This window comes from Eubalaena glacialis, chromosome 13 (genome assembly GCF_028564815.1).
Source record: "Eubalaena glacialis isolate mEubGla1 chromosome 13, mEubGla1.1.hap2.+ XY, whole genome shotgun sequence".
In the NCBI taxonomy this organism is placed as follows: domain Eukaryota; kingdom Metazoa; phylum Chordata; class Mammalia; order Artiodactyla; family Balaenidae; genus Eubalaena; species Eubalaena glacialis.
The window spans coordinates 24,790,989-24,815,425 of record NC_083728.1 but is presented as its reverse complement, the minus strand read 5'-3'; the positions used below and the strand labels follow the sequence as shown (position 1 = coordinate 24,815,425).

The following is a 24,437-nucleotide window of genomic DNA, read 5'->3' as shown; positions in this document are numbered from 1 at the left end:
ATTAACAAGGTCAGATAACATGGCTAAGCCGCCCACTCCTGCCCGGGGCACCAATGCTCTGTCTAGAAATGATGCCCACAGCAAGGTACAGTGGAAAGACTATGAGCCCCGGAATCAGACTGGTTTCCTGATGTGTAAAACAGGGATAAGGGACCCAACCCCTCGTTCTGCTGGGCCACAGACAGAGGCATTGTGAGGGGTGGCCTAACAAGTGCCTGGGAAGTGTCTGCCCGCGGCTCCTCCTGCTCTGAGATGTGGCGGAAGGGCCCACCTGGTTTCGCTGGCGCCCCATCAGCAACACGCAGAGGACATAGAGCACTTCCAGTTTGTACATGATCTCATGCATGATCTTCATTGACTGAGGCAGCTGGGTCCTAGCTGAAGTGTGAGGCAGGCCATTTTCCTCCGAAGCCCCTGGAGGAGGGAACACAATGGAGGCTGAGACAGCCACCAGGAGACAGGGTTCAATCACTGCTCGTGAGGAAACATGTTTCTGCCCCTCAAACCTGCTCTGAACAGACCTGAGGTAACAGAGCCATCAGACTGGGCCCTGAGTCCGTGACAGAGACTCTGAAAGCCACAAAACTCTCTCCAGGCCACCGGGTTCAGGGAAGCTTAGAAACTTAGGAACATGGACTCTGCAATTCTATCCCATCAGCTTTTAACACCCAGTAAAAAATACTCTGACACAGCCAACCCAGTAACCTGATCCATGCCCTGCCCCCAAATCCCTTCTCCTGCCACCACCAGACCCACCACGCCCACCCCGAGAAAGTGCCCAGACAGATGTCCAGCAGCAAACTGTGTCAAATTCTCTTCAGGTCACAAAGGGCTCTGAGTACTTGGTCCCTCTGCTTAGATGCCACAAGGGGGCACTGCTGAAGGACTAAAATGGATGCTTTTTGAAGATTTTTTTCCCTCCTGTTTTTCAAACAGCCATGGAAAGTTTCCTAAGGCAGACGAGGCATCACAATCAATACTAGTGATACAGATGAACATATTATCTACTAGCAGGTTTTCATTTTACCCAATTGCATTATTAGTGACAACAGCAAAAGCTACATAATACTCATGGGACACAATATGTGTCAGGCATTGGGTTTTGGGCTTTAGGTAAACCATCTCATTTCCTCTACTACCCAGTTAACAAAAAAGTCTCAGTGGGTCATGCAGGCCACAGTGGAGGGTACTCTTGGGAATGGGGCAGAGCAAAGGGATGAAGACTGAGGGCGGGCTGTGGAACGACAACTTGCTGGCTGTGTGACCCTGGGCAAGTCAACTCCTCGTCAGGCTTTCAAGTGCTCTGTAAACGGGAAGAACAGTAGTGCTGCAGCGGTCGGCTAGAGTTCCTGTGAGGAGTGAAGGAGGACACAAGAAAGCCCAGCACCTGATTCTTGGGAAGCCTCACTCTTAGGTCCCTATTATTTTAAAAGGTCAGAGTCAGGAGACCTTAGGATTTACTTCCCCTTAGTTTTCCTCATCTTTAAGGTGAAAGGATGAATCAGTAACTACTAAGGTCCTTTTAAGCTCCTATTGGAACTGTTGCCCTAGAGGCCTTTTGAAAAGGCCAGAAAGTCTATGTGGTACAGAGCAGTGGTCATGAGATATATTCGGGTGAGGCGCACGCAGTTATGATTTCTGTATGGTGAAATCATGACCTAAAAAACCTAACTTACTCCACCCTACAGACTTAGAACTATTTTTTCCAGCCATGTTACATCACTAATATAAAAGCTGAAAGACGACCAGCTGCTGAACGAAGCATGACAGAGAGGCAGTGCAGCACAGGGGTTAAGGACTCGGAGCCAGACTGCTGGGTGGCTTTGGGGAAGTCTGTTGATGTGTCTATGCTTCAGTATCCATCCTCATCTGTAAAACAGAAATAATGGCAACAGTACCTATCTCTTACTAATGTTGCAAAGATCAAATGATTTAATATGTTGAAAGTGCTTAAAAAATGCAGGGCACATGTACCCAACACACAAGTATGTGTTAAACAGAAGTAGAAAACGAACTCTGAGTTTTTGCTAATGCTTGCTTGCTATTTGTTTTCTTCCTTTTAATCTGCAAGCTCTTAATGGCAACGAAAGTGACAGCCAGCAAAGACTAAGAAAAATTTACTGGAAAAAATCTAATTGAGAAAATTCTATCTATTCACATATCTTTTCTTGCATGTTGGGAGGAAAACCATAATTACTCAATTTACGTCTTGGGACTCCTTGGCCCCGCTCCCAGAACAGTTTAAGAGTCAACTGATTTGTAAAGAGAATCTGAAGAGCTACCACGCAGAATCGCGCCTCTGCTGCACACCTGCCGTGTAGCCTCCAGCGCCTCAGCGTCCTCATCACCTAGCCTGGGGGTCTGGGGGGGACTGCGGGAGAGGACGTCTGTGGAAGGAGCAGGGGCGGTGGACGGCGCACGAGCCCTCCTCAGTAATGAGCGTCTGTGGAGAAAGAGAGATGCAGGCAGCCTGGACTCTGCCGAGTCACTGCCAACTTTTGGTGCCTGGTTTGCAAAGGCCTGACAAGAAACTCTCTGGGATAAATATTTTCAAGAATCACAGTCCTGAAAGCAATGGCCAGAGCTTAGTAACAAGGTGATTCCCAAGGATGAGGATGGAAAAACTAGTTTAAGAGGCCTGTGCTTCCCTCCAAATCTCTTCAGCTCCACAATACTGATTAAAGTGGGTACCACCCTCCATATATCTGTACTGTACCCTGGGGCACACTCACTTTAAAAAAAAAAAAAAAAACTCTGAGCTATGATTCACATGCCATACAATTCACCCCTTTCAAATGTACAATTTATCGGTCTTTAATATATTCACAGAATTGTACGGCCATCTCCACAATCAATATTAGAGCATTTTTATCACCCCTAAAAGAAATCCTGTTCCCATTAGCAGTCACTCCCCATTTCCTGCCAAGCCCCTACAGCCCCAGGCATCCACTAGACTACTTTCTGTCTCTATGGAATTGCCTATTCAGGACATTTTATATAAACAGAATCATACAACTTGTGTTATTTTGTTTCTAGCACAATGTTTTCAAGATTCATTCAGGTTGCAGTATGTAACAGTATTTCATTTTTTTAAACTACTGTATAATATTCTATTACATACAATATACCACATTGTTATCCATTCATCAGTTGATGGACATTTGAGTTGTTTCCATATTTTGGCTATAGTAAATCTGCTCTTATGAACATTCGTGTCTAAGTTTTTGCGTAAACATATGTTTTCATTTCTCTTGGGTATATACCTACAAGTGGAATTTCTAGGTCATACGGAAACTATGTTTAACCTTTTGAGTACCTGACAGACTGTTTTCCACAGTGGCTGCACCATTTTGCATGCCCACCAACAGGGAATGAGGGTTCTGATTTCTCCATCTCCTTGCCGACACCTGTTATCTGTCTCTTTTTTAAAAAAAAAAAAAAATTAATTAATTAATTTATCTTTGGCTGCATTGGGTCTTTGTTGCTGCACGCGGGCTTTCTCTAGTTGCGGCGAGTGGGGCTACTCTTCGTTGCGGTGCGCGGGCTTCTCATTGCGGTGGCCTCTCTTGTTGCGGGGCACGGGCTCTAGGCACGCGGGCTTCAGTAGTTGCGGTGCGTGGGCTCAGTAGTTATGGCTCGCGGGCTCTAGAGCGCAGGCTCAGTAGTTGTGGCACACGGGCTTAGCTGCTCTGCGGCATGTGGGATCTTCCCGGGCCAGGGCTCGAACCCTTTTCCCCTACATTGGCAGGCGGATTCTTAACCACTGCGCCACCAGGGAAGCCCCATGTTATCTGTCTTTTTGATGATAATCATCCTAGTGGGTGTGGAGTGGTATCTGATTTTGGGTTGGATTTGCACTTCCCTGATGGCTAATGATGCTGAGCATGTTTTCATGTGCTTGCTGGCTATTATTATATCTTCTCTGGAGAAAATCTATTCAGATCTTTTGCCCATAATTTGAAATGGGTTGTCTTTTCATTATGGAGCTGTAGGAGTTCTTTATATCTCCTAGATACAAGTCCCTTATTAGATATATGGTTGGCAAAAATGTTCTCCACCCTCCAAAAATGTTCTCCCATTCCAGCTTTTCACTTTCTTGATGGTGTTTTTTGAAGCACAAAAGGTTTTAATTTTAATGAAGTCCAATTTACCTATTTTTCATTTGGCTGCTTCTGCTTTAGTGTCATCTAAGAAACCACCACCAAATCCAAAGTCATAAAGGTTTATCCCTGTTTTCTTCTAAGCGTTTTACAGGATTAGCTCTTACATTTAGGTCTTTGATCTTTTTGAGTTCATTTTTATATATGATGTGAGGTAGGGGGTTCCAACTTCATTCTTTTGCATGTGGAGAGCTAATGGTCCCAGTACCATTTGTTGAAAAGACTATTGTTTCCCCAACTGAATGGTCTTGGCACTCTTGTTGAAAATCAACCGACCACATAAGTGAGCGTTTATTTCTGAACTCTCAATTCTATTTCATTGTATATGTCTCTCTTTATGCCAGTAGCACACTGTCTTGATTACTACAGCTTTGTACTAAGTTGAAAAATTAGGAAATGTAAGTCCTCCATGTTTGTTCTTCTTCTTCAAGATTGTCCTGGCTATTTTGGGCCTCTTGCATTTCCAAATGAATTTTAGGACCAGCTAGTCCACTTCTGCAAAAAACCCAGTGGGGATTGTGATAGGGACCATGTTGAATCTGTAGATAGATCTGTAGATCAAGGTGTGAAATATTGCTACTTTAACAATACTGACTCTTCTGATTCATGAACATAAGCTGTCCTTACATTCATTTAGGTTTTCTTTCTTTCAGTAACAATGATGTTTTACACTTTGAATTCAGAGTATAAGTTTTATATTTCTTTGCTAAATTTATCACTAAGTATTTTATTCTTTTTTGATGCTCCTTTAAATGAAATTGTTTTAATTTCATTTTTGGTTTGTTCATTGCTACTGTATAGAAATACAAGTGATTTTTGTATACTGATCTTCCATCCTGAAACTGTGTTGAATGAACTTGTTTATTGGTTTAGCGGTGTTTTAGTGGATCCTTAGGTTTTTCTATATAAAAGATCACGTCATCTGTGACTAGAGATAGTTTTACTTCTTCCTAATGTGGACGCCTTTTATTTCTTTTTCTTGCCTAACTACCTAGCCAGAACCTCCAGTACAATGTTGAATACAAGTAGTAAGAGCAGATATCTTTGTCTTGCTCTGATCCTAGTGAGGGAAAAGCTTTCAGTCTTCAGCTGTTAAGTATAATGTTGGTTGTGGGTTTTTTGTAGATGCTTTTTAACAGGTTGAGGAATTCCCTTCTATTCCTAGTTTGAATGTTTTTATCATGAAGATGGAGTTTGTCAAATGCTTTTTTTGCATCTATTGAAATAATCATGTCGTTTTTGTCCTTTGTTCTATTGATATGCTATATTAAATTGATTTTCATATACTGAGCCAACCTTGCATAAATCCCACTTAGTTATGTATATACACTTGATCGGTATATAATCTGTTTTTGCTGCTGTATTTTGTTTGCTAGTATTTTGTTGAGCGGTTTTGCATCTATACTTGTAAGACACATCAGTCTGTAATTTCCTTGTGATGTCTTTTTTTCTTTTGGTCTTGTTTTGATATTTGGGTAATATGGCTTCATAGAATGAGTTAAGAAAAGTTCTTTCCTCTTCTATTTTATGAAAGAGTCTGTGATGTACTGGTGTTACTTCTTTAAATGGTTGGTAGAATTAACCAGTGAAGCCTTTTGGGCCAGGGCTTGTCTTTGGGGTAGTTTTTCATCACTAATTCAATCTCTTGTTATAGGTCTGTTCAGATTTTCTATTTCTTCTTGAGTCAGTTGCAGGAGTTTGTATCTTTCTTATAATTTTTCCACTTCATCTAGGTTATCTAATTTATTGGCATACAGTTGTTTATAGTATTCTCTTAGAGTCCTTTTTAAAAATCTTTGTAAGGTTGGTTATAATATACCCTCTTTCATTCCTGATTTTAGTAATTTGAATCTTGTCTCTTTTTTGCTTGGTCAGTGTAGGTTTGTCAATTTTGTTGACCTTTTCAAAGAACCAACTTTTGGTTTTGTGGATTTTCTCTATTGTTTTTCTGTTCTCTATTTCATTAACTTCCAATCCAATCCTATTATTTATTCTCATCTGTTTGCTTTGGGAATATAGTTTGCTCTTCTTTTTTCAATGATTTAAGGTGGAAAGTTAGGTTATTTTTTGAGCTCTTTTTAAACGTAGGCATTTACAGCTATAAATTTATAAGCATCCTTTAGCTGCATTCCATAAGTTTGGTATGTTGTGCTTTCATTTTCATTTATCTCAAAATATCTTCTAGTTTCCTTTGTGATTTTATCTTTGAACCATCAGTTATTTACAAGTGTATTGCTTAATTTCCATACATTTGTGAATTTCCCAAATTTCTTTCTGCTATTAATTTCTAATATCTCTCCCTTGCGATTGGAGTACATACTTCGTACAATTTTAATCCTTTTAACTTTCCTGAGTTGTTCTTTTTTTTTTTTTAAGGCCTAGCATATGGTCCATCCTGGAGAACATTCCATGTGTACTTGAGAAGAATATGTTCTCTACAGTTGTTGGGTGGAGTGTTCTATACATATATCAGTTCAGTCTAGTTGGCTTATAGTGTGGCTCAAGTCTTCTATTTCCTTGCTGATCTTCTATATAGTTGTCCACTATTGAAAATGGGTTATTAAAGTCTCCAACTATCATGTTGAACTGCTTATTTCTCTCTTTGAATCTGTTGGTTTTGCTTCATTTACTTATTTTTGGCTCTGTTGTTAGATACACACGATGTTATATCTTCTTGATAGATTCACCCTTTTATATTATTATAAAATCTATTTTTAAAATCTCTGATAACATTTTTGTTTTAAAGTCACTCTTAGTACAGCCACTACAGTTTTCTTATGGTTGTCTTTTGCATGATACATCTTCTTCTGTCATTTACTTTCAACCTATTTCTACCTTTGAATAGAAAGTGTGTATCCTGTAGGCTGTATATAATTGGATCTTTTTAAAAAATCCAACATGACAATCTGTTTTTTGAATGAATTATTTAACCTATTCACATTTAATGTTATTATTGACAAAGTTGGATTTACTTCTGCCTTTTACTTTTTGTCTTCTATATAGCTCACTTTTTAAAATTCCTCTAGTTTTCCTTTAACACTTTCTTTTGCATTAAGTAAATATTTTCTAGTATAACACTGTAATTCCTTTAATGACTTTCTCACTATATTTCTAAAGTTACTTTCTTAGCAGTTGCTACAAGGCTTGCCTGCAATATACATCTTAACTTGACAGACTCTTTTTCAGATATAAATTAACTTAATTCCAGGGCTCCCAGAGCTCCCTCTTCCCCCTTTTTGTGCTATTATTATTATGCATACTACATCTACATATGCTAAAAGCCGAACAATACAATATACTGTATAATACATTGTATACATTGTTACACAATACACTGTTATAATTATTACTTTATAAAATTGTATGTCCATTAAAGCAGCTGAGAAAAGAAAGGAGAGCAAGTAAATATTTACAGAGTCTGCTATAGTGACCGTCTTATTTACCATTTTGATTTTCTTCACTGATTCCTGTCAATTCGAGTTACCACCTTGTCCAATTTCCTTACTCCAATACAACTTTGGGTCCACCCACTTTCTCTGACCTGTTATTGTCAAATATATTACATTTCTATATGTTATAGGTTCAACAATGCAACTATAAACACATAGTTTTATACAACTGCTTTTCAAATTAGTTGAGAAGAAATATGCACATATATGGTCTTTTATTATTATACAATTACCTTCACTGATGCTCCGTGTTTTTGCTGTGTGAATTTGAATTACTGGCCGAGGTAACTTGCGTTCAGCCAGTATTTCTCCTAAGGCAGGTCTGCTAGTAGTAAATTCCCTAAGTTCTTGTTTAAAATCTAGGAAGCTGTTTATTTCACCTTCATTTTTGAAAGAAGGTTTTATTGGATGTAATTCTTGGCTGAGTTTTTTCCCAGCACTCTGAATATGTCATCCCACTCCCTTCTAGCCTCTATCATTTCTGATGAGAAGTAAGCTGATAATCTTACTGGGATACTCTTGAACATGATGAGTCATTTTTCCCTTGCTACTTTCCAGATTTTCTCTGTCAGCATTTTCAATATGATGTGAATGGGTGTAAATCTTTGAGTTTATTCTACTTGCAGTTCTTTGAACTTCTCAGATGTGTACATTAATCATATTTGGGAAGTTTTCAGCTATTATTTCTATTTTTTTCTGTTCCTTTCTCTCTCTCAGTGAACTTTTCATTCCAGTTATTGTATTTTTCATCTCTGGAACTTCCATTTGGCTTTTTATATCTCATATCTCATTATTAATATTCTCTATTTGATGACACACTGTCATCACTGCTTCTTTGAGGATAGTTTCCTTTAGTTCTTTGACCATATTTATAATGGCTGCTTTGAAGTCTTTGTTAATTCTGGTATGTGGGCTCTCTCACAGGCAATTTCTGTTGTCTGCTTTCTCCTACGTTTGGGTTATACTTTCCTGTTTCTTTGCTTGTCTCAATTTTTGTTCAAAACTGGACATTTACAGTAAATACTGTAGCAACTCTTGATACTCTTCCTTCTTTCTTCTTTCTTCTTTCAGGGCTTGTGGTTGTTTTCTTGTTTATTTGTTTAATGCCCTGGCTAGCCTATTTCAGTAAAGTCTATCTCTCTGAGGACTGATGAGGCCATTTGGCAGAGCGCGCAGCCTTGGGCATGTGTCCCTGGATGACAGTGTTTTAGCAGGGCTCTCTTTGTCTGGCTCTTTCCTTGAAATCTCTGTTAAACTTTCTGCCTCATCTAGTATGAAACAGTTGTCAGGCTCCACTAACTGCTGGCTGAATGCTCTACTGTTTTTGACAATGCCTTGAGGCATAAATTGCTCCAAAGTCTGATTCAATTAAATTCAGGCACGGGTAGTTTTTGAGACTGAGGTTTGTTTTGACCTCAGCTTTAAGTTCTTCTTAGCCACCTCTTTCCTTGGTTCTCTCTGGTGAACTAGCTGGCATATGGTTTGGCTTTTTGTTCTCAATTAAAAAGAGCTCCTTTTATTTTCTTACCACCAAAATCTACACTGTTTCTGAGAATGACCTTGAGCTCAAACTTCCCAACATTCTGTTCTTACCTATTACCTCTCCCCCTGGCAAAATCTCAGTGCTATTACTCTGAGCAGGATAGGTAGCCTCTATAGCCTTCTCAGCTTGCCTCTGCCTACATGGTGGAACCTCTGTCCTACAAGAGAGCTGGGGCAAGGGCGATAAGGGCCATAGAATTCTTGGCCTACTGGGCCTGGGTAGAGCTTCTGTACTATGAGTACAGTATGGAGATGGGTGGAGGGTAGGAGGCCCTGGCATTATGCTAAATCAAATAAGTCAGAGAAAGACAAATACTGTATGATATCATTTAATGTAGAATCTAAAAAAGCTCAGAGAAACAGAGTGGTGGTTACTAGTGGTGGGGTGGGGGGCGGGGAATGGGGAGTTATCGGTCAAAGAACACAAACTTCCAGTTATAAGATTAACAAATTCTGGGTATCCAGTGTATAGGATGGTGATTATAGCCAATAATACTATATCATATAATTGAATGTTGCTAAGAGAACAGATCTTAAATATTCTCACCAGAAAAAAAGAAATGGTAATTATGTGATGGGATAGAGGTGTTAGCTATTGCTACAGTGGCAATCATTCTACAATATATAAATGTATAAAATCAACACATTGTACAATTCAAACTTATGCAATATTATATGTTGATTATATCTCAAGAAAGTTGAGAAAAGGGATGGAGGGAGGGATGGATGGAGGGAGGGAGGGAGGGAGGGAGGGAGGGAGGGAGGGGAGGGAGAAAGAAAGGAGCCCCTGCCCTCTTGGCTATATTCATCAATAATTTAGCCTCTTCCACTCGGAGCTGGAAGGGATGAGAAAAGCTGGTAGCCTGCCCCTTCCAGTGAGATTCTGTATTCCTTGTTTGGAAGCTGAGGGAGCCCTTTTAGGCCACACCTGTCCAGCGTGGAACCTGCATCAAGCAGAAATTCTAGTGTCATAGGCTCTCAATGTTCTCACTATATTTTAGTAGATTTTCTGGAAGAAATGTTTCCCCACTTGTTGTACACTCTGAGAACAACTTCCACAGACTTTATGTGGATGTTTGTTGTTGCTGCTGTTGTGTACAGGCTTTGCTTAGTTTCACTGACCAAGCAGGTGCACGGAGCTCCACACACTGCCGTTCCAGGAACGAAATTCCTCCCTTCACTTTTATCTGCATGATTCCAGTGGGAATTCCTGGGTTTGTACAATTTGACCCCAGAATCAAATGCTCTGGGTTGAGCACCTCACCCCAAACAGGCCAGAGTAGTTCACCAAGGAGCTGGAGCTGAGACTAGGAGTCCACACATTTACTAGGCAGCCTACTTGTCAGAATGGAGGAAAGATAAGACTAAAGAAACGTGTAGAAAGAAGTGGAAACAGAGAAAGAACCCTCTGGGTTCCTAAAAATGCTCCGGTAATGTTTCCAGTCAATTCCTTGGGTTCTGCAACAAAGCCCCTGTCCCTGAAATCAGGTCTGCTTTAAGGGAGCTCAAAGAGGTTCTGTCACTGGCTATCAAAAGTCTTAACAATCATGATCCAGGACTGCCCTGAGGGAAATTCTACTTTGAGCAAATTTCAACTTATTCTGCTTGGAAAAGAGGTCAAGAATGGCTCTAGGAACCCACAGGAACGCTCCCCACCTCTCAGGAGACCCATCCCAAGTACCTTGATTGTGCTCAGATTCTTCATTAGCCACTCGCATCAGGGCATCTAGCACCAAAGCATTGTCTAGCCAGGTGTACCACTCCTCCAACTCCTGAAGGAAGCTGGCTGTGCCCGTTGACTCTGACACCTTTCGAGTTGCCAGCTTGCAAAGCCGCTCGACAAAGCCAGGGATGCTGAGAAGTGCCGCTGTCGAGGAAAGAACAAAAGAGAAAATGTCAAAACAGAGACCAGCTCTAAAGCACTCAAGAAACAAACCAGCTTCTCACCTTAATCTGACAGCAGTTAGTCAGAGCTTCCCTTTAAAATGAAATGCCAACCCAAGGTAAAATAGTAATAAAGTTATAAAAACAAGTTCAATTTTAGCAGGTGCAGGGAAACAGACTCGTATCTACTGGTGGGAATATAAACTGGAATAACCTTTACGCCGTAAATCTGTGTGTCTCTGAGGTCCATTTCTGGGGATTTACCATAAAGAAATAACTAATTATATATACATAGATATCTGTATAGAGAGGTTCATTGGTGTGGTTTCCATAGCAGCAAAAAGGTAAAGATAACTATATGTTCATTAATAGCATACTGATTAAATGATACATACATGCAGTGGAATACAACACACAGACACTAAGAACAATGACACACACATCTTTATACAGCAACTCCAGAAAGATGTTTGAATTTACTTGTTAAGGAAGTAACTTATTATTATTACTTTAGTGATTTTTATAAAAATTTATTTATTTTTTATTTATTTATCTTTTGGCTGCGTTGGGTCTTCGTTGCTGTGCGTGGGCTCTCTCTAGTTGTGGTGAGCAGGGGCTACTTTTCCTTGCAGTGCGCGGGCTTCTCACTGCGGTGGCTTCTCTTGTTGTAGTTGTGGAGCATGGGCTCTAGGCGCGCGGGTTTCATTCAGTAGTTGTGGCACGTGGGCTCAGCAGTTGTGGCTTGCAGGCTCTAGAGCGCAGGCTCAGTAGTTGTGGCACACGGGCTTAGCTGCTCCGCGGCATGTGGGATCTTCCCGGACTAGGGATCGAATCTGTGCCCCCTGCACTGGCAGGCGGATTCTTAACCACTGTGCCACCAGGGAAGCCCCAGGAAGTAAATTATTAAACAGTATTGGCTTAAACCCATTTTCTTTAAAATTTTAAAAGTTTTCTTCTGTAAAATATGCACATAATATACATATACACAGATAAAGAACAGAACGATATGTACCAAGGTACTTACTGTGGCTGTTCCTGAGTAGGAGAGGATATAAATGCTTCTTTTAAAACTACTTAACTATGGTTTGATTTTCCTATAACACACACATACTAGCAGGAAGAAAAAAGATAAGCCTTTACTCTTTTCTTTTTTTAAGGTAAAGAAAGAAACTGAATAATTACCCAGCTCCTATTTGCACCAGTCCCATTTTAATGACAATGATGAGTAAGACAGAAATTCTGGTCAGCATAAAGAACATAATAAACTTTGAAGGCAGGGAATCCAGGTTCAAATCTTGGCTCCAAAATTTAACCTTCTTTAAAATAAAGCTAACGCCTGTACGTAGTTGCTTGTGTATGCATTAAATCTTCTTAAGGATAGAAAACAGTGGTTTGCCAAAGGCAAAGAGAATAACGCCACTGGGAATACAGTGGGAGGGATACTTTTCAGTGAACAACTTTTTGAATTTGTAGATTTTCTGAATCATGTACATGTATCATCTAATCAAAAATTAATAAATAACCAGATATTTCAAAATATCAAGATATTAATTTGGGAGTGTACAATATGGTTTAAAGAGTAATTATCTTATAGAAACACTGAAATATATGCAAGTGAAATCTTATAATGTCTGGGATATGCTTCAAAATAATCCAAAGTGAGGACGGTAGGAGTAAATGAGGGTAGAGATAAAGACAGGCCATCAGTTGATAACTGCTGAAGGTAGGTAATAGGTAAATGGGGATCATTACACTGTCATATATATGTCTCTGCTTTTATATGTGTGAAGTTTCCCATAATAAAAAATTTTAAAGTAAACCTTAAAAGAATACATTAAAGAAAATTCTTCAAAAATAAAATAAATAAAAACAAAGTAGTTAGGAGGATTACATGAAGTCATATGAATTTAGTCCCAGCACAGAGCTTGGCAAATCATCTTAGCCCCCTTTCCATTCTCTATAAATTAGCGAGTGACTATAAAATAATGTACGACTGCATTAATAAAAAAAGGTGAATTAAACTACACTGAGGGACTTCCCTGGTGGTCCAGTGGTTGGGACTTTGCCTTCCAATGCAGGGGTTGTGGGTTCAATCCCTGGTCGGGGAGTTGGGATCCCACATGCCTCATGGCCAAAAAACCAAAACATAATACAGAAGCAATACTGTAACAAGTTCAATAAAGACTTTAAAAATGGTCCAAATCAAAAAAACCTTAAAAAAAAAAAAAACAACTACACTGAAATTAACTTTTCCTCAAAAAGTTAAATATAGAATTACCATATGACCTAGCAATTCCATCGTAAGTTCACATCCAAAAGAAGTGAAACAGGTGCTCAAACAAATACCTGTGTATGCATGTGTTCAGAGCAGCACTATTCACAACAGTCAAAAGGTGGAAATAACCCAAATGTCCATCAATGTTTCACAAATTGGTATGTACACACAAAGAATATTATTCAGCCATAAAAAAGAATGAAATACTGACATGCAACAGCACTGATGAACCTCAAAAACATCACGATAAGTGAAAGAGGTATGATGTGCGATATAAAAGGTCACATTTTTAAAATTCCATATATATGAAATACCCAGAATAGATAAATCCACCAACAGAAAGCAGATGGTTGCCAGGGGTTGGGGGTAATGGAGAATAACTGCTGAATGTGTACAGGGTTTCCTTTTGGGGTAATGAAAACGTTTTGGAACTAGATGGTGGCTGCACAAATTGTACATGTACTATAAACCACTGAATTAAATGGTTAATTTTTTTAATGTGACTTTCACCTCAATTTAAAAAAAAATATACTGAGATAGATTTTTTTTTTTTGAGATACCATTTTTTTCCTTATCAAGTCTGACAAATATCAAGAAGTTTAAAAAGGCCCTGTACTGGGAAGGGTATACAGGGTGGAAAGATGAACTAGTAATTTCTATGGAAGGTAAATCTGTTAATATCTATCAAAGTTTAAAAGGCAAATATCCAGCACATTAAACTCTATACATAAGGCTGTTATTTGTAGGAAAAAAGACTTGAGGTAAACCAAATTTCCATCAACAGGGGACTGCTTAAATAAATTATGCTACGCCCATATACTAGAATACTATCCAGTTGTAAAAAGGAATCAGATAATTCTGTATGTACTGGAATGGATGCTTTGCAAGATAAAGTTAAGTGAAAAGAGCCAGGGGCAGAACGGTGCTTATTTTACATCACCATCAGTACAAACAGAGAGGAGCCAGTCTTCTCTTCTTCCCTCCTCCACCCCCATAAATGGTCACGTACAGAGTATCCCTGGAGGGATAAATGAGAAACTGGTAATAGGTCACCACTTGGATGGGAACAAACTTTCTACCGTACACCTGCTGTTCCTCTGTAGTTTGTGAATTTAAAACAAACAAACAAACAAAAACTATAATTTTTTCCCCCCAAAATAAATTAAGTAAATGAAGAGTTTGGATTTCTAAAAATTTCTAATTTTGAAAAATTTCAAAAAGATGGATTTTTAGTCACACCTCCTATCTCCAGGTAAATAGCTCCAGTTTCTCTAACTGTTCCTCACAGGGCAGTTCCTAAGACCTAGTCTTCACACCCTGCACACTAAACACAGCACTTCAGATGTAACCTACCCAGTATTCAGGGTTCTGAGACTGACTTCCACCCCAGAGATTCCTGAGCTTTTGTTAGTCACTCATCTCTTGAAAAGCTGATGAAAGTTTTGGATTCTCTCCCCAGGAAAAACTCACTGGCCCATTATATTCACCACCTTATACACAATCTCAGGGGACTGGCACCCCAGCATCGTACAGTCTTTGTACTTCTCACAGCTTTATCAGTAGCTACCACATGCACTGCTGGTTAACGTTAAACGGGTTGACAACTAAAACACCCACAACTTCCAATAATTTCTGCAAAAGCAGACCTCTTCTCTCCTCTTATTTGTTAAAACATTAGTATTTCCCAAACACTCCTGTAAATTTTCCTGTTGCAGTTTAGGCTCTGCTTTCCAGCTCTCTGAGATGATTCTGAACTAGCTCATATGCTGTGTAAATCAGCTTGGTGTCACCTATAAATTGATAATTACCAGGCCTGTGGCTTCATCTACATCTGACTAACATTTTGAGTGATTTTTTCCCTGCAGATGGATCCATGTGTTCTTATCTGAATCAACAGAAGAGATAACTGGTACTTTCTGAGAAGCCTAAGAAGTTCTCTAACATTTTTATTATCTAAGCTCCAGGAAGATAGCATAAGACATCATTTTGCCGGCCAAGAAAACTATTTCACAGCTGCAGTTTATTAAAAACAAAACAAAAACTTTTCCACAACATCCTACACACTTCAGCTTTCCATACTAAAATGGATTGAATTGTGTACCCCCTGAAATTCATATGTTGAAGCCTTAATCCACAATATGACTATATCTGGAGACAGAGCCTTTAGGGCGGTAATTAAATGAGGTCGTAAGACTGGGGCCCTAATCTGATAGGAATTGGTGTCCTTATATAAGAGGAAGAGACACCAGAGCTCTCTTTGTGCATGTACAGAGAAAAGGCCACAGGAGGACACAGTGAGAGGGTGGCCATCTGCAAGCCAGGAAGAGAGGCCTCACAAAAAACCACTGCTGATGGCACTTTAATCTTGGACCTCTAGCCTCCAAAACTGTGAGAAGCTAATTTCTGCTGTTTAAGCCACCCAGTCTGTGCTATCCTGTTATGACAGCCAAAGCTGACTATTACACATACCTCTATTTCCTTAAAAAACTAAAAAATAGAGCAATCCCACTCCTGGGCATATATCCAGAAAAAACCATAATTTGAAAAGACACATGCACCCCAATGTTCATTGCAGCACTATTTACAACAGCCAGGACATGGAAGCAACCTAAATGTCCATGGATGGATGGATGGATAAAGAAGATGTGGTACCTATATACAATGGAGTATTACTCAGCCACACAAAAGAATGAAATAATGCCATTTGCAGTGACATGGATGGACCTAGAGATTGTCATACTGAGTGAAGTAAGCCAGACAGAGAAAGACAAATATCATATGATATCGCTTACATGTGGAATCTAAAAAAATGGTACAAGTGAACTTATTTACAAAACAGAAATAGAGTCACAGATGTAGAAAATAAACTTATGGTTACCAAAGGGATGGGGGGGAGGGATAAATTGGAAGCTTGGGATTGACATATACACACTAGTATATATAAAATAGATAACTAATAACAACCTACTGTATAGCACAGGGAACTCTACTCAATACTCTGTAATGACCTTTATGGGAAAAGAATCTAAAACAAGAAAAGTGGATATATGTATAACTGATTCACTTTGCTGTACAGCAGAAACTAACACAACACTGTAAATCAACTATACTCCAATAATAGTTAATTAAAGGAATAAAAAAATAAAAGTATTCAGTACTGGAGTTCAATTAAAGATAGACAACACTAAGGACTAAGATCTTTCTCATCCACTTGTAATTTAATTATGTTCACCTTGGCCTTCCTAGGGCATTTGACTGGAGAAAAAAGTGTGTGAGGCAGGGGGACAAGGAGATAGGAATTATGGTCAGAGAGTCAGGAAGGACTAGACCCTGTACAACAACATGTGCTAAAATACAACATTTAACAAAGCTTTATCCCAAAAGCTATAAGCTGACATCACATGTAGATAATCTCATAGGTTAGCCACACAGGTATGAAAGTGAACCGTGACATTTTATAAAGCCTTCCTTTTTTCAATCCCCCAAATCAATGAAAACCAGGCTTGGGGTTAACCCTCAGTTAATTAAAAACCCAACTGACTAGAATACCTCATTCCCCAAGGATGATGGGTAATGGTGGTTTTACTTGTCAGCTTACAAACCGGTCCATGAAGGTAATCGATACCAACAGGATAAAACTAACCTGCCAGAATAGATTCCCTAAATGGGAAACTAAAAGATGAAAGTTACTTAGTGCCTCAGCACACACAGGTATCCATTACTGAAACTGTATGACCCTCAGTTTCCCAAGCTGTGCAATGGGGATGCTAATCTCTATTTCACAGGGCTGCTTGGAGGATTAAACAAAATCACTCCTAGGTAAAGCAGTTAGCTCAATGTTTGCCACACACAGGAGCTTAACAAACGTTAGCTTTTGTCAGTGTAAGTGTATGCATGTGCTTAAACTAGGTTTGAGGTATAATTTAGTTATAATAAAATTCATGTTTTTAAGAATGTATATTTTATGATTTAGTAAAATGAGAACTCCCCAAAGTCACAAGAAAGGAGGATGGGGGTAAAAACCCTACAAGGACCTTCTGGAAAGGATTCACCGTTCTAGATGCCGTAAAGGACATTCATGATTCATGGCAAGAGGTCAAAGTATCAACATTAACAGGAATTTGGACGAAGTTCATTCCAACCCTCATGGATGACTTTGAGGGGTTCAAGACTTCAGTGGAGGAAGTAACTGCAGATGTGGTGGAAACAGGAAGAGAAACAGAATTAGAAGTGGAGCTTGAAGGTGGGACTGAATTGATGCAATCTTATGATGAAACTTTAACAGATGAAGAGTATGGATGAACAAAGAAAGGGCTTCTTGAGATAGAATCTACTCCTGGCAAAGATGCTGGGAAGACTGTTGATGCAATCAACAATCAAGGGCAAGGGGCGGTGGGAGAGGGATGGTTCGGGAGTTGGGGATTAGCAGTTGCAAACAATTATATATAGAATGGATAAACAACAAGGTCCTACTGTATAGCACAGGGAACTATATTCAATACCCTGTGACAAATCATAATGGAAAAGACTATAAAAAAGAATGTATACATATATATAACTGAATCACTTTGCTGGAAAGCAGAAACTAACACAACATTGTAAATCAACTATACTTCAATAAAAAAAGATTGTTGAAATGACAAAGGATTTAGAATATTATATAAACTTAGTTGATAAAACAGCAGCAGGGTTTGAGAAGACTGTCTCTAATTTTGAAAGAAGTTCTACTGTGGGTAAAATGCTATCAAACAGCATTGCCTGCTACAGAGAAATCATTCATGAAAGCAGGAGTCAATGAATGTGGCAGACTTCACTGCTGTCTTATTTTAAGACATCGCCGCAGCCACCCAAGCTCCAGCAACCACCACCCTGATGAGTCAGCAGCCATCAACATGGAGGCAAAGAGATTATTTGTGACTCTCTGAAGGCTCAGATGATGGGTACCTCTTTAAGCAATAAAGTATTTTTTAATTAAAGTATGTACATTTTTTAGACGTAATGCTATTGCACATAATAGACTACGATATAGTGTAACCATAACTTTTATATGCACTGGGAAACCAAAAAGTTCGTGCAACTCCATTGCAATATGCGCTTTATCGCAGTGTCGCAGATACTGGTACCCAACTCCCATCTCTGATGTATGACTGTATCTCTCTCTCTCCCCCTCTCTCTCTCTCTCTATATATATATATTTCATATATCTATCTCATATATCTATATGTATATCTATCATATAGGATAAAGGCCCAGAAAAGGCTCAGTGGAAGAAAAGGTATGTAATTTTAATTCTGATAAATAATGGTGCTTAACTTTTTTGAGGTTCTGGATCTATTAAAAAGTCTGATGGCTATGGACTTGGTCCCCCAAAATAATGAAGAGATACATAGATATAAATTTTACATACCCTAAGTGGACCCAAGGAGCCCTAACATGGATCAAATCTCTAGAAATACTGAAAGAGCTAGATGATTTAGGAAGGGACCTCAGAACTAGAATGTCAAAATTCTGACAACTTAGAGACTTTACCTTGGTTGATTTCAGCTGCAGAAGGCCCCAAGCTCAAGCTCTTCTTCTGCTGAGCATTTTTGGCCAGAAGCGTATGCTTGTCATCATTCCCTGTATCCATCTCTGAAATGGTGACAGCCAGAATCCGGCAGAAATTAGCAAGCTGCTGCTGATCGAAATTGGATACTAAGGAACTCAGATTGGGGACTTCATCTAGTCGGATCATTTCCTACAAAAGACACAAATAAAACAATCCCCATGCTCAGTTCATTTGAGATTGAATGTGCTGCTCTTTTGCATTCCCCTAAGAATGGGGCTTGGTAGCTAGACCACTTAGGTTCAAACCCCAGCTCCACAATTCGCAGCTGCACAACCTTAGGTAAGTCATGGAACCTAAGTCTTTGTCTGCTCTTCTGTCAAATGGGACTAATCTAATCTACCTCATAGGATTAGTTTGAGGATTAAACCTTTTGAGGGTCACTATTCTTAATCTCCACCTTTGCTCATATGCCCCATTTTGCCTAAAAAAAAAGCCTACCACTCAAGTTTTATCAATCAGAAATTGCCAAAGATGTTTTCAAGACGTAAAATATTTCAAATATAGCTGAAGGTCCTTGTGTATCCCTACCTAGTTGCATTCACTTCATTCCCCCCCCCAGATGTAACCATTATTTTGAACTCTGTTTATTATTTCTACATGTTTTCACACTTACAAATATTTCCACAAAAAATATATGGTATTGTTCACAAACTACTACGTATAAAATAAATAAGCTACAAGGATATATTGTAGAGCACAGGGAACACAGCCAATATTTTATAACTTTAAATGGAGTAAAACCTATAAAAAATTTGAATCACTATGTTGTATACCTGAAACTAATATAATACTGTAAATCAATTATACCTCAATAAAAAATAAAACAAAAATACATGGTTTTGTTCTGCATGCAGTGTGAATGATACTTCACGGTCAACAATGAGATTCAACTACACTGATACAAGTAAGTCTACTTCAATCATTTCTCATTGTTCTAATTCACAATTTATTCAATCATTCTCCTTTTTAAATATGTGTATGTTTAGGTGGACTATAATTTTTCACTATTAAACAGTGTTGCAATGAACATTCCTATAGGTGTCTCCTTGTGTACATGCCCATGTAACCAATTATCTAGAGTAAGTGATAGCAGACCTTCTCCTCTTTTTCCTTATTAGAAATATTTCCAAAGTTTCAGGTTTAGTTTGATGTTTGCTGTAAGTTTTAACAGATACCCAATACCAAGTTAAGGAATTTTCTTTCTATTGCTAGCTTTTATCATGAATGAGTACTGAATTTTATGAAACGCTTTTTGTTATTTGGTTATATTCTCATTTTCTTTCTCCCTTAATATCCCAAATGTTGTACATCACATGATCTTCTCTCCTTCTGAAACATCTTTACATTCCTCAGATAATACCTGCTACCCTTCATCCCACTAATGTACTTAACTTCCACTGGATTGGGTATTTCTCTATCACTGCACTATAACATGATCTTGTAATTATCTGTGCCTGCATCTAATTTCCCAAATAAACTGACACTGCCTTGAGGCAGGAGTGTGCCTTACCTCCTCTCCAGAGCCTCAGTGCATAGACCCTGGTAGTGAAGGTCTCAGTAAATGTGTACTGAACCAGTGAATGATTCCTAGAAGCCCTTGTGAATCTCACTCCTATTTCTGGTTGGCTGTGGAGGGGGTATTTGGGAGCAGCTTCTTCCACCTTTACCTTCCCAGTACACAAATGTTAGCTATTGTTATTATTGGAAACTGGGACTTTCAGCTCATCTGTTCCTTTAGCCCTGTCCAACTTAGTGTATGGGTTGCAAACCAGGTCCCCCCCACCCTCCAGGCCCACTTCTTTGTGTTATATTTTAATTTTTATTTAATACTTGATACAACATATGTTATAAAGCATAACAAAGTGAATAGCTATATGTGCCTTTCCTATCACATCTCCCTTTCTCTCGGCCAGAGGTAACCACTATCCTGAATTTTGTTTAGTATTGCTTTTTCATTAAAAAAAAGTTTTGTATGGTTTGAGTTTGCCTATTTTTGAACTTTGTAAAAATGATATACTATACACATGGAGGCTAAACAGTGCCCTACTAAATAATCAAGAGATCACTGAAGAGATCAAAGAAGAAATAAAAAAATACATAGAAACAAATGACAATGAAAACACAAGGACCCAAAACCTATGGGACACAGCAAAAGCAGTTCTAAGAGGGACGTTTACAGCAATTCAATCTCACCTCAAGAAACAAGAAAAATCTCAAATAAACAATCTAACCCTACACTTAAAACAACTAGAGAAAGAACAAAGAAAACCCAAAGTCAGTAGAAGGAAAGAAATCATAAAGACCAGAGCAGAAATAAATGAAATAGAAATGAAGAAAACAACAGCAAAGATCAATAAAACTAAAAGCTGGTTCTTTATTCCCCAGAAGAGTTGTTTTCAAAGCAAACATTCCAAATGAATGTGGCTCTTCAATGGAATGTCCCCATTGTGCTTGAAGTGTTTCTTCTCTGGTTGTGATTTTAAATTACAGGCTCATTTGAGCTACTCTCCTTCCCCTCAGTATCTTTACAAGAGCAGTGACTTTGTCCTTAGGTAGAGGATGTGTAATTTTGGGTGAAAGTAAATTACAATTTATTTGAGTTTATTCCTCAATCTATGTATTTGGTATTTTGGAGTAGATCAAACCAAGAGAAAGTTTCTTGGTCTTAAAAAGGAATGATCTAATTGCTTTGGGTATTGTGCTGGCTACACACTTTGGCCATGTTTTTGAAACATGTTAATAAACGTCACTGATTAAAACAGCTGGAGCATTTCTTGCCCCATTCCAGTTAAGGAGCAGCATGCTGAAATCCTAACATCTCTCACTCACCTATAAGGACAACATACAGGCTGAGAGAGAACAGAAGCGGGTAGAAGAGTCAGTAAGTTCAGTCCCCCTTCATCTGTTCTGCTGTTCTCCTTGCTCTCTGAGTAGACAGAGTAATGTTTCCTTTTTCCTTTTCCCAAAGAAAGGAAGGTAAGGGGGAAAATAAATTTATGTATTTAGACCAGTCAAAAAAAAAAAGCTGTTTTTTTGAGAAGATAAACAAAACTGATAAACCCTTAGCCAGATTCATCAAGAAAAAAAGGGAGAGGACGCAAATCAATAAAATTGGAAATGAAAAAGGAGAAATCACAACTGACACTGCAGAAATACAAAGGATTATAAGAGACTACTACAAACAACTATATGCCAATAAAATGGATAACCACATAGAAATGGACAAATTCTTGGAAAGGTAAAATTTTCCCAGACTGAACCAGGAAGAATTAGAAAATATAAACAGACATATGACAAGTAATGAAATTGAAACCGTAATTAAAAATCTTCCAACAAACAAAAGGCCAGGATCAGATGGCTTCACAGGTGAATTCTATCAAACATTTAGAGAAGAGCTAACACTGATCTTCTCAAATACTTCCAAAAAATTGCAGAGGGAGAAACACTCCCAAATTCATTCTATGAAACCACCATCACCTTGATACCAAAACCAGAAAAAGACATCACAAAAAAATAAAATTATAGACCAATATCACTGATGAACATAGATGCAAAAATCCTGAACAAAATACTAGCAAACAGAATCCAACAGCACATTAAAAGGATCATACACCATGATTAACTGGGATTTATCCCAGGGATGCAAGGATTCTTCAACATACGCAAATCAATCAATGTGATACACCACATTAACAAATTAAGAAATAAAAACCATATGATCATCTCAATAGATGCAGAAAAAGTTTTTGACAAAATTCAACACCCATTTATGATAAAAACTCTCCAGAAAATGGGCATAGAGGGAACCTACCTCAACATAATAAAAGCCATATATGACAAACCCATAGCAAGCATCATTCTCAATGGTGAAAAACTGAAAGCATTTCCACAAAGATCAGGAACAAGACAAGGATGTCCACTCTCGCCACTCTTATTCAACATAGTTTTGGAAGTCCTAGCCACGGCAATCAGAGAAGAAAAAGAAATAAAAGGAATACAAATTGGAAAAGAAGAAGTAAAGCTGTCACTGTTTGCAGATGACATGACACTATCCACAGAAAATCCTAAAGATGCCACCAGAAGACTACTAGAACTAATCAATGAATCTGGTAAGGTTGAAGGATACAAAATTAATGCACAGAAATCTCTGGCATTCCTAGACACCAACAATGAAAAATCAGAAAGAGAAATTAAGGAAACACTCCCATTTACCATTGAAATAAAAAGAATAAAATACCTAGGAATAAACCTGCCTAAGGAGGAGAAAGACTTGTACTCAGAAAACTATAAAACACTGATGAAAGAAATCAAAGATGACATAAACAGATGGAGAAATATACTATTGTTCTTGGATTGGAAGAATCAATATTGTGAAAATGACTATACTACCCAAAGCAATCTACAGATTCAATGCAATCCCTATCAAACTACCAATGGCATTCTTCACAGAATTAGAACAAAAAATGTTACAATTCGTATGGAAACACAAAAGACCCCGAACAGCCAAAGCATTCTTGAGAAAGAAAAACGGAGTTGGAGGAATCAGGGTCCCTGGCTTCAAAGTATACCACAAAGCTACAGTAATCAAGACAGTATGGTACTGGCACAAAAACAGAAATACAGATCAATGGTACAGGATAGAATGCCCGGAGATAAACCCACACACCTATGGTCACCTAATTTACAACCAAGGAGGCAAGAACATACAATGGAGAAAAGACAGCCCCTTCAATAAATGGTGCTGGGAAAACTGGACAGCTACATGTAAAAGAAAGAAATTCGAACACTCCCTAACACCATACACAAAAGTAAACTCCAAATGGATTAAAGACTTAAATGTAAGACCAGACACTATAAAACTCTTTGAGGAAAACATAGGAAAAACACTCTTTGACATAAACCACAGCAAGATCTTTTTTGACCCACCTCCTAGAGTAACGGAAATAAAAACAAAAATAAACAAATGGGACTTAATTAAACTTAAAAGCTTTTGCACAGCAAAGGAAACCATAAACAAGACAAAAAGACAACCCTCAGAATGGGAGAAAATATTTGCAATTTTAAATTATTAAAAAATTTAAAAATGGGCGGAATTAAAACATGGGTGGAAGACCTAAATAGACATTTCACCAAGGAAGACATACAGATGGCCAAAAGGCACATGAAAAGATGCTCAACATCACTAATTATTAGAGAAATGCAAATCAAAACTACAGTGAGGTATCACCTCATGCCAGACAGAATGGCCATTATCAAAAAATCTAGAAACAATAAATGCTGGAAAGGGTGTGGTGAAAAGGGAACCCTCTTGCACTGTTGGTGGGAATGTAAATTGATACAACCACTATGGAAAACAGTATGGAGGTTCCTTAAAAAACTAAAAATAGAACTACCGTATGACCCAGCAATCCCACTACTGGGCATATACCCTGAGAAAACCATAATTCAAAAAGAGACATGTATCACAATGTTCACTGCAGCACTATTTAAAATAGCCAAGGACCTCCCTGGTGGCACAG

At 38.5% G+C, this 24,437-nt stretch overlaps 1 protein-coding gene across 5 annotated transcripts in view; it reads right to left on the bottom strand.

Annotated features, from left to right (window-relative positions):
• LOC133104081 (short transient receptor potential channel 4-associated protein) overlaps positions 1–24,437 on the bottom strand; it is a 159,255-nt gene that overhangs the window by 13,299 nt on the left and 121,519 nt on the right. For 3 of the 5 annotated variants that reach the window (XM_061209750.1, XM_061209752.1, XM_061209753.1), the window contains 3 exons: positions 18,840–19,047; positions 10,833–11,018; positions 272–438 (listed from right to left, as the gene is read on the bottom strand). In XM_061209750.1, the coding sequence (XP_061065733.1) occupies positions 272–438; positions 10,833–11,018; positions 18,840–19,047 (561 nt within the window). The remainder of the gene's footprint in view (positions 1–271; positions 439–10,832; positions 11,019–18,839; positions 19,048–24,437) is intronic. The other 2 variants (XM_061209751.1, XM_061209754.1) reach the window with 1 other exon arrangement.